General features: G+C 41.9%; 1 protein-coding gene across 1 annotated transcript; it reads right to left on the bottom strand.

Moving 5' to 3' along the window:
- Nucleotides 1-307: 307 nt before the first annotated feature.
- Nucleotides 308-6,136, bottom strand: GPR45 (G protein-coupled receptor 45). The gene is made up of 2 exons (XM_053455139.1): nt 5,783-6,136; nt 308-1,765 (listed from the first exon to the last, which is right to left on the bottom strand). The coding sequence occupies exon 2, from the start codon at nt 1,631-1,633 to the stop codon at nt 515-517; it is 1,119 nt and encodes a 372-aa protein (XP_053311114.1). The 5' UTR covers nt 1,634-1,765; nt 5,783-6,136; the 3' UTR covers nt 308-514.
- Nucleotides 6,137-10,726: the final 4,590 nt, after the last annotated feature.

The raw sequence follows: 10,726 nt of genomic DNA, 5'->3' as shown, positions 1-10,726 counted from the left end.
AATTAGGGCATTGTCTAAACAAAGTATATGTTTGGCCCCATTAGACTGTAACCTCTGTTCCTAACGTATTCATACATACTGTACCCTTTTCATAAAGTCGGTCTACTTTATTTATAAGACTGCACTTATACCGGCCCTTTATTATACTGTAAACTGTAAAGTGTTAAGTTCATCTGCTAGCGCTAAATAAATGAAAAAAAAACCACATATGTACATAAACCATAGTAACAGTTGAAACCAAACTTTTGTATATTACAACATTGTATGTTGACTGCATGAAGTACAGTTTCAACCCTGGAAAAAGCTCTGTTTTAACGAAGGGTGACTTAAGCACATATAGGTATATACAGGACTATGGCATCATGTCATTTTTCTTTCAAGTTGTGCCCACACAGATGGTGATGCATGTCGCTATCAAATGTCCCTTTGTGAAAGCAGTGGACAAAAAGCTCAGATGTGGGTTACTTAAGGGTAATTGCATTACTCTGACATATTTAAGTTTGTTTTTTCGTCCTTAAACAGCTGATTGGTGATCACTACAAACATAAATGGTACTGGGTCGTATCCTTCTCTTCGTCCTTCCCGGAACTTTTGGTAGAATTCTAAAGGTTTTGGGCATGAACTCCATACAGGCCTCGCGGAATTTCCTGATTCTCCAGCAGTATATGACAGGGTTGAAAACAGACTTGAGGTAAGAAAGCCACAAGATGCAAGTGCTGATGATGTAAAATGATGAGCTGTAGTAAAATGTCCTGCTGAACACTGAGAGTAGACTGAACACTGAATGAGGAAGCCAACATAGAGAAAATCCAATGAAGAGAATTAAAATCGTAGTGAAGGCCCTTGTTTTGAAACTCATGTCTACATTCATTTGATGTGGCCGCTGAAGTCCCATCAAACCGAGTTTGCTTACTTGGCTCAGACAAAGGCTCTCTGCATGATTATGGATCCTCAACGCATTTCTTCTCACTGTATTCAAGATGCACAAGTAGGAATAAAGCATTACGCTGAAAGGGATGAAGAACACAGCTACAACCAACATGACTGCATAAGCTCGGTCAGTGGAAAACTCTGTATATCCCAAGACACATTGCGGAGCTCGTGTTGGTACCTCCACCAAAGTCCAACCAACCACCGATGGAAAGGAGATGCAGAAAGATAGTACCCATGAGGTGGCAATCATTATCTTGGCTCTGTGTGGGTTCAGCTTATCCTGTCTCTGTACAATGATCAGGAACCTATCCACGCTGATTATTAGTAGAATGGCAACACCTTCTAACACGAAAAACCAGTATAGCATGGCTGATATCTGACAAAACTGAGTACCAAAGTACCAGCTCCCAGTGATTATCGTAATTGCAGTGAATGGCATGCAAAAAAGAGACAACATGATGTCAGAGAAGGCCAGGGTCGCTAGGAGGAGATTGATGGCTGAACGCATAGCTGGCTTTTGATAAACAATAAGGCAAACAATGGTATTGCCTAAAAAGGCAATAGCTATCATCACCATCATGATTATTGCCAACAATATCCTGAGTGGGGTTGGGAATGGTCCAAATTTGTTTGAGGGAACAGATGTCACATTGAAATCGGGAAAGGTGCAGATGTCTAGAGCAGTGTTGTTACAGCCCATTGTTCCAAATGTAATGGTTAGAAGTCTCTTAGATGTTGTTTTATTATTTCCTTCATTGAGTCAGGCATAACGTTGCTCAGTGCGGTTACTAAATATTAGCTGAGGATGGTCACTTTATGCATCTTCATACATCTAATAACGTAACAAGAAATAGAAATAGATTCGTAAGATACATATTCCAACAGAGCTAACATGGGCTAGCACAGATGTATATATGAAAGGTCATTTTACCTAAAAGATCTAGAACAGCAGGTAATGTAACAGAAACCTGAAGTAACCAGAATACTATAAGTTTGCATTCAGCTAATATTTATGTAAATAAAAAAAAAACTCAGCTTATGGTAATTAGGAAAAAAACGAGCAAGAAAGAGTAAATGATGCATGTTAGTAAACTGGGGAACTGTGACCAGACATGTAAGAAATAAAAGGAAATGCCAGAAATGAATGGAAACGTGGACTTAAGTCTCGTATGAACAGTTGTGATCGGTAGGACCTCTTCAGGATGACCATCTGGTAACCTTTAGGAACAGATTGGCAAGTGAAGAGTTGAAGGTTGGTACTCTCTTGGTCTATATGCTGGCTAGACATTTGTGTGTCCTCCTCAGCATGTTAAAGGTTCTAGCGATAATGCAAAGGGTGTAAGCTAGCACAAACCTCTGTGACAGGTACACTTATTTGATATCCTTTCTAGGGCATGTGGGCCGCTTAACCTAACTCTAATAAAGTTAATACCCTATTTTCTACAAAGCTCCAGAGAATTATAAAAGCACTGGGCATGTTACATTTTATTTTTAATATTTCGGGTTACAAATCCCATACAAATGGAATACATATCAACGGATAATATTGTGTGTATTTGTTTAAAACCGCTGGCGCAAACATGTCAGCCAATTATGTGTATTGCTACTGCTCCAAAAACAGCAGCTATTTGGATAAAAATAAACTCCTCATGTATAATCTCATCGGTTCAATTATTTCACACCATTGCAGAACAGCAGGCTGCAGGCAAATTTACATTTCATCGATTCTAGTTTCACTTATACAAGAAACGTGTGCAAACCTAGAAAAGTTCTAATTTTAATGTTTCAGTTACATTTAACTATTCCCATCCTTTATGTGAATTTGGTGTGTTATGTGACAGTTCTCGTCACGGTACAATGTGACGCAATGCTGTGGGGAGTTTGCTTCAAGGAAATTTAATCTTGCCCCAATGAATAATGAAAGTCACATTTAAACATGCGAGACTTTGAGTGTATGTAAGGTACAGGGATTGGCTGGGATTGTCCTCTTTGAGTTGGTCTGATTTAAGTACTTTGGGTCATCACCATACCTGGGAACTCTCCGTGTTTGACCCGGAGATTGCCGGGTGAGTGCTGCTCCTCCGGTTCTCCGAGTCAAGACCCGAAGCCTCCCGGTCACAGGAGCAGGGTCTTGACACGGCCCGATCCCCGCCCATTTTTCCCAATAAACGGGGGTGTTTCCAGCAGCCGTCAGTGGGAACTCCTCTGACGTCAGCGGGACTGCCCGACGTCATCGGAACTCCCCCGACGTCAGCAGGACCGCCCACCAACATCAGCGGGACCGCCCGCCAACATCAGTGTGCAGTCCTGGCCGCGTCCCGCAAGGGAAGGCTCCGGGTAACCGGAGCTGAGAAGTTCCCAGGTATGGTCATCACATACAAGGCTACTCAAATTAACAGAACTAGGCTTAGAGGCAAATGTCTGTATTTGGATCAGAAATTGTCTAATAGAATGCAGAGAGTTGTTGTGAATGGATGTTTCTCATACTGTAGGCAGGTATTAAGTGGAGTGCCTCAGGCGTCTGTCCTGGGTCCTCTTCTTTTTAATTTATTTATAAATGATCTCCCAAGCTGCATTCAGAGCCATGTCACAGTTTTTGCTGATGACACAAAACTTGGCAGGGTAATTCAGACTAATCAGGAGGATTTAAACAGAGTTGGGAACTGGGTGTGCAAGTGGCAGATGAGGTTCAACATAGACAAATGCAAAGTTATGCACGATGGTAAAAATAATAAAAATGCAACCTATTCTTTAAATGGAATATCCTTGGGGAAAACTACCAATGAGAAGGACTTATGGTAGACAATAGACTTGACAACAGTGCGCAATGTCAGCAAGCAGCTGCGAGGGCCAATAAGGTTTTGGCATGCATAAAAAGAGGTATTGATTCACGGGAGGAAGATATCATCTTGCTTCTTTACAGGTCAATGGTAAGACCTCACCTTGAATATGCGGTACAATTCTGGGCACCGGCCCTTAAAAAGGACATTATGGAACTAGAAAAAGTGCAATGGAGGGCTACGAAATTAATAAGGGGATTGGGAGATACTAGTTATGAAGAGAGACTAAAAAAGTAAATCTATACACTGGAAAAAACAGCATCTTACAGGGGATATGATAACATTATATAAATATATGCACGGCCAATATAAAGAGCTCTTCGGTGACCTGTTCATTAACAGAAATGTACAAAGAACAAGAGGTCACCCTCTGAGACTGGAAGAACGGAGTTTCATGGACGACAAAGGAAGAGATTCTTTACAGCAAGGACAATAAAGGTATGTAATTCACTGCCAAGGGAGGTGGTGTTATCAAATACATTAGATGCCTTCAAAAGGGGTCTGGATATTTGTTTTTTAGAAAGGCATGACATACAGGGCTATAAACAGAGTTCATATTTTAGAGCTTCTTGATCCAAGGAGAAATCGGATTGCCTCTTGGAGTCAAGAAGGAATTTTTTACCCTGATGGCAAAATTCGAAGTAGCTTAATTAGGGATTTTTTTTGCCTTCTTTTGGATCAAGAGTAGGAACGTTAGGTAGAAGGGTTGAACTTGATGGACTTTGTATGTAAGTATGGTCTGGTGAGTTTGCTTTAAGGAATCTTGCCCCAATGAATAATGAAGGTCACGTGAACATTTAAACACACGAGACTTTGAGTGTATGTAAGGTACAGGGATGGGCTGGAATTGCCCCCTTTGAGTTTGTCTTATTTAGGTACTTTGGATCATCATCTGAAGCTTTTCTGAGTGATTTACATCAATGCTGCATATGGCCACCAGCATGCCTAGAGTGAGAAAAACTTTAGATTACATTTTATGATGACTGGATATTTTTTCTCCACCCTTTATGGGTCTTCCATACAATACATAAATATGTTTTAGATGCATGGAATGTGATGGTAGCTAACAACTATGTGACCCATCTAGTCTGCCTATCCTCCTGCACCACCAAGAAATGGCCAGGCCCCAGGCCCCAGGCCCCAGCCCATATCTTTCTCCAAGTGTTGGGACTTGGTGGTACAGTAATTTTGCAATATCCATATCCATATAAAATCCATATGCAGATCACAAAACCTCAAAAAAAAATAATTCAAATATTTAATCTCATCAATAAAGCTGTTTATATGTACTAAACATCCACATATTTATTTATCCAGACAATACACATTTTTTGTGTATTTTACTCTACGGGTTAGAGTAAGTTTTATAACTCATGATTGCACTCAACTGAAAACTCTAGTTCTTGTAGATAGATTGTAAGCTCACAATAACAGGACCATCTTTGCCTTCTGCAACAGTATGTATTAATGTGTTAATGTCATTGTCAATTTTGTATACTGTCGATTTGAATGTTCTAGTAAATTTTTACTCCCCTATTGCGGAGACCGCTGGCAATCTATAAATCTAATGTAATTCTTATACTAGAGAGCCTAGTTACTAGAAACATGAGCAGATCACAAACTTATAGGCATAATATGGGAGATAGTGTAGTTTAACTTCAAAATATGAAATTTTAAATGCCCCACTCGGTCACCGCATATGTGTTAATAACAAAAATATCTGGGATGTATAGTGTGACAACTGACAACCCAAACATAGCCATATATGGTCTGATGACGTCAAATAAACATGACCTACAAAGCCACTGGATAAAGCGTGCAGACATAGCTTTGTAGGTAAATACCCGGGTAATCATGGGTGTTTGTGCGCAATAAAGGCTTCGTACATAATGTTTAGCTCAATGCGATACACAATGAGTGCATAATGCGAGATCGAGAGCCGTGTATATGTTTGGAGGAAGCGTGTCTGTGTAGCTGGCTGCCCCTCACCCCATGCCTGTGTGCAGTACCTCTCCGGCTGGATGCGGCAGCCGTCACAATCCTGCTGGCTCCCGGACTAGGATGCACAAAGCAGCCCGCAGAGGCAGGGAGGCTGCGGACGGCCGACACAACACACGGAGCGGAGGGACATGTCCACGGCACGCCGCCTCCTCTGTGTCACGCACCCGGGGCACAGCTGGATCCCCCTCCCGGGCTGCCATCGATCCACACCGACTAATGCCTTCTGGGGGAGGGCCGGAGCATCGCTAGTCACCGCTTAACCCCAGCGCTGCTGCTCTGCCTCCCGCAGATGGGCAACGAACACGCCGATACACCGTAAGCAACAGCCCTCACTGCACCGGTGCCGACTCCCATCCACCCCCGATCCGGCACTCATCAAAACAACCCCCAGCTGCATCTCATCAGCTCTACTTACCCTACGCCTGGAAAAAGGGGTGATGTTACCCCAATTCACACAGAACCCACCTGGGCAGCCCATCTGATGCACGTCTGTCCGTTATGCACAGTGTCCTAATACAGCTACCCAGCAATTACCCCTTCTTCCTGCCACGGACTTTAACCCCTTCAGTCCCAGGGGTTTTTGGTACCTCAAAGCCCTGAGCAATTTTGCCATTTTTGCGGTATGACGGTTTAGCGATTATTCTCCTTTCCTGTGAATAGTGTACCCATGTAAACTATATATTGTATTTTCAAGGAGAGATAGAGCTTTCTTTTGATACCATAGTTAGATGATTAGCTGAGAATTTAGAATGAGAAATATAGTAAAAAACTAGGGAAAATAAGAAAAAAAACTCATTTTTTTAAATATATTTTCCCTCTGAATCCTCACAAAATTAGGTAAAGTGATGAAAAATCCCCTCCAAGTTTATCAATTCAGGTGTCCTGATTTCAGAAATACCTAATTTATATAGAATTTCCATACTTCCCCAGCACTTATAGGGAACATACTATAAGATGTACATTATTCATTATGGCTTAACGGGTTTGGGGGTTGTGAATCGGGGCAGGAGGGTTATACTTTTTAGATGTCAACAATAATGAGAGTGATAACGAAACTTACAAAAATGAAGGTAAAAAGTTCTGAAAGTTCATCACGCTTCGTCCATTCGCTGCCACGCCATTACAAGCCGTTTTGGCACTCGTTGATGAGATAAAGTGGGAAGGACTGTGTGTAGGATGGTACATATTAGATTACATATGGGCACCGGCCAACTCTTTGTGTTCTTCTTCGTGTGTGGGGGAAATCTTCGTATTCTGCGAATATTCGCCCATTCCTGTCTTCTGTTCGGGCGAATATTCGTGTGCGTTCTTCACATTCGTTTTTTTCTTTGTTTTTTTTCCATTTTTTTAGAAGGGGTTAATACGGGGTTAACGCGGTACGGACTACGCAGCAGCTTTGGCGCTAGGAGTTTAAATGTCTGTACGAGCAACTCTATTGGTCGCCTGCAGGAGCCTCCTCTGCCATCAACCAATGAAGTACACCTGTACTTCATTGGATGATGGCAGACAAGCCCCTGCTGGCGACCAATAGGGTCGCTCGTAAAGACTTTTAAAATCCTTTCCCAGCAACTTGGCCGTTAAAAGTCTGTACGAACGACCACTAAAGTCGCTTGTACAGACCTTTAACTGTTATAGCAGGGAGACCAGTGGTCTCTGCCGGCCAAGTCAACCCCTGACAGCAAACCTATGGATTTCCGCTCCTGTTATCTCTGCAGCATCGCAGGGGTTAACGGGAGCAGAAATCTGTAGATTCCCCGTCAGGAGTTAAAAAGGCCATGCAAGTGAGCCTATTGGTCGCCTGCATGGTCTTCGTCTGGTATCAACCAATTGGTTGATGCCAGGGGAGGACCCTGCAGGCGACTAATAGAGTTGTTCGCACAGCCCCTTAACCACTGACGCCAAACCTACGGATTTCCGCTTCCATTAACCCCTGTGATGCTGCGGAGATAAGGTGTTCGTTTTCATGTTCGCCCTGAAGACAAATGCAGAAGTCTAGTACATATCAATTGCTTATATGTAGAAGTAGCCAAAAATAAGGTTTCATTGATGGTTATGGCTGTGATTGATGGGTCCAACAACCTGTGGGAATTTTTCCTTACTTTTTTTTCACTCTGGCCAATCAGCATTTACAAAGGGAGGGACAAGCATTAGATATATAAATGTGCTGATGGCATTTTAACTTGTCAGTAGCAGCAGTTACAGATTGCTGGGAGTTGGGTTATGAGGGACCCAATGATCCTCATTACTCATATTCAATACTACAAGTTAATTAATAGTTTATTTTAGTGCAGAAAATGCACTGTTGTGGGTTGTATTGGAGAACAACTGTAGTGTACTACAGGGACTGTAGCATATTTTTTTTTTCCCTGTTCCTGAGTTTTTAGTTGCCCATGTATGCTGCTAGGAAATTCGTTCCTGCTGCATAGGGCTGCATGTGCCTCTCATCTGCCAGTGTCTGCCTGCCTAGGCCCTGTGCTCTACTACTACTACTCATACCGAGTTTCTGAATTTGTGAAATTGATCGTAAGGTCACCAAATCCTTCCAAAAGGTTCAACAGACAAAATGAACAGAAGAGGGATGGAACTCTGCTGTAATCGACCCCCTGGTATACACCAGATTACTATTCTTGCCACTTATTTTATATACGTTAGACACCTGTCTTTTATTCCGATGGTCCCGAGCCAGAAGGCGTTCCCTGTCTATAGAGAAGCAAAGGAGGATTGAAGCTCAGATAGTTGGTGAAAACTCCCCACCTCCAAGGTATTTAAGTTTGTACTCTTAACTGGGCAATTTTCTAAACAATATCTTAACTAACACCTCATTCTGCCCCTTTAGTGCCTTTCCCCTCTGTTTGCCCTATCAGAAAAATCCCTCAAGACCCACTTCTTCAAGGATGCCTATGAACCTACGTGTTTATGCCCTTCCTCCCATACTTTCCTAGTCCCTCTCCCGCCTTCGGACAATACTAGTGTGGCTGGTCCATGTCTAGCACTGCTACGCCTCAATCCCCTCCTAATTGTAAACTTGTTTGAGCAGGTCCATCTTTGTCTCAAACTGTTATGTCCTGTTAAGCCCTGTACAGCGGTGCCGAACAGGATGGCACTATATAAAACAATAATAATCATAAGAAAAATCTCATCACACAGGTATGTGTCTCCCAAACCAAAGGTGACGATCTCTTTGGACACAATTTCCTGAAAGAAGCGTGTTGACCATCTCTGCTTTGAGGCCAACCTAGGATCCAATGTCACATTAAAGTTGCCCCCACAACCAGCAAACCCTCCCGGTGGGTTTTATATTTTGCCTATAGGGGTGGAATAGCTGCAATTGTAGCGGATATCTGATACTGGAAGCGGAGGTCACTCGCATGAGTCCTTTCTCATGTACAGCTTGGCCATGCCCTTGGCTAGGGTTAAACTTATTTCAAGGGAGGTTAATGTAATGTAATTAAACTTCCAGCATGATTTGATAAAATGGCTTGGATCTTCAGATGTATACTGCATTTCCTCTGCCTACTTCCTCAGAGATGATTAGACCTAGGCATGTAGTGATGTGCAGCTGAGGGGATTTATCTTCTCTTACTGCTCCAGCAGTAAGGGACATTCCTTTTCACGCAAAATCACCAAGTTATTTTTTATTTTCCATTGGAATGTTAAAAAAAATGAGGTCCATTTACTGAGATGCAGCTTTCTGTATTACACATAACTGGGATCATCCCAACGTTGCCTACCCTGAGCTCTCCATCATCTTCTTGTGCGTGTGAGTAAGGGGTTTCATTAGATCCTCTGGAAGTGTTGGAGCTGGCTGGCATTGGGTAAAGCGTGCATGCACTTTAATGAGCAGGAGATGTGGCTGGCTGAACAGCTTGTGCAAGGGAGACCTAAAGAAAATGTGAATGGACCACTCAGCTTTTCGAGTGGCTTCTCCGTAGTTTTTGAGCAGTGTTACAAGACCTCATAACTTCTCATTACAATTGTATAATTTGAGACTTTTTAATCTAAGAAATAAAACCACCTCTGTCACTCTCTACACAAACTGCCAAATTCACCAGGATTAAATTTCAAATTGTCACATTAATTAACAGTAGTGCCTACAACCCTAATCTCAAAAACAAGTCTCAAGATTGTCTCAGGGCTTTGCGGGGAAGCAAACAGGAAATCAGTGCATGAGCAGAATCAATTTTAAGGATTTTAATTGTGCTAGCTGTGATCAAGTTGGGATACCCAAAACCTGGTCTGTCTGCTAACCCTCGAGGGCCAGTTTCCAGCTTCTGCTTTAGATGCTAAGTTCACATTGAGAAAGGACCTCTACACCTTCTGTGCAATTCATTTGCACTGGACCTTTAATTTACATAATTCACGGGTTGAAATGTTAGGCTTAGGTCCCCATCTAGTGGCAACTACAAGTAGTGCAGAACTAACTTTTCCTCCTCTCATTCATTTCCATCTACACTATATAATTCTACAAACAATTCTACCTACATTATGTTAATATACAACGCAGTTAGTTGAGGCACTATTCTAGCAATTCTCACCTCATCAACTTCCACTTTTAGCAGTAATTTTTTTTTTATTTTTTTTATTAAACATGGAAATCCTCACAAAGTGTACACAGAGATCATAACATGACATTTTGGGAGTTTGCTTACAATAAATAAAACATCACATATAGAAGACTAATATAAAAAGCAAAGCAATTTAAATTTCATTATTTTCTTATGAAATGTAAAATCCTTTTCCACTACCGTTTATTCAGTAACGTGTCCTATAAACGAAAATTCTCAGACTATTTATTTTGGGTGACCGCTTATTTGAGAGCAAGTCATAGTGCAAAGATTTAGCCATATAAACAATTGCTTCGGTTTCTAATCCCAGACTAGATGTTTAGATCAGGACTCTGTGGGGACCATACCATCACTTTCAGGACTCCTCTGTCTTTATCCTGAAGATAG

Source organism: Spea bombifrons, chromosome 2, assembly GCF_027358695.1.
Source record: "Spea bombifrons isolate aSpeBom1 chromosome 2, aSpeBom1.2.pri, whole genome shotgun sequence".
In the NCBI taxonomy this organism is placed as follows: Eukaryota; Metazoa; Chordata; class Amphibia; order Anura; family Pelobatidae; genus Spea; species Spea bombifrons.
This window is presented reverse-complemented; position numbering and strand designations above follow the sequence as displayed.

Excerpts from the sequence above, each read along its gene's own strand:
- GPR45 (XM_053455139.1), bottom strand. The coding sequence starts at position 1,633 with ATGGGCTGTAACAACACTGCTCTAGACATCTGCACCTTTCCCGATTTC.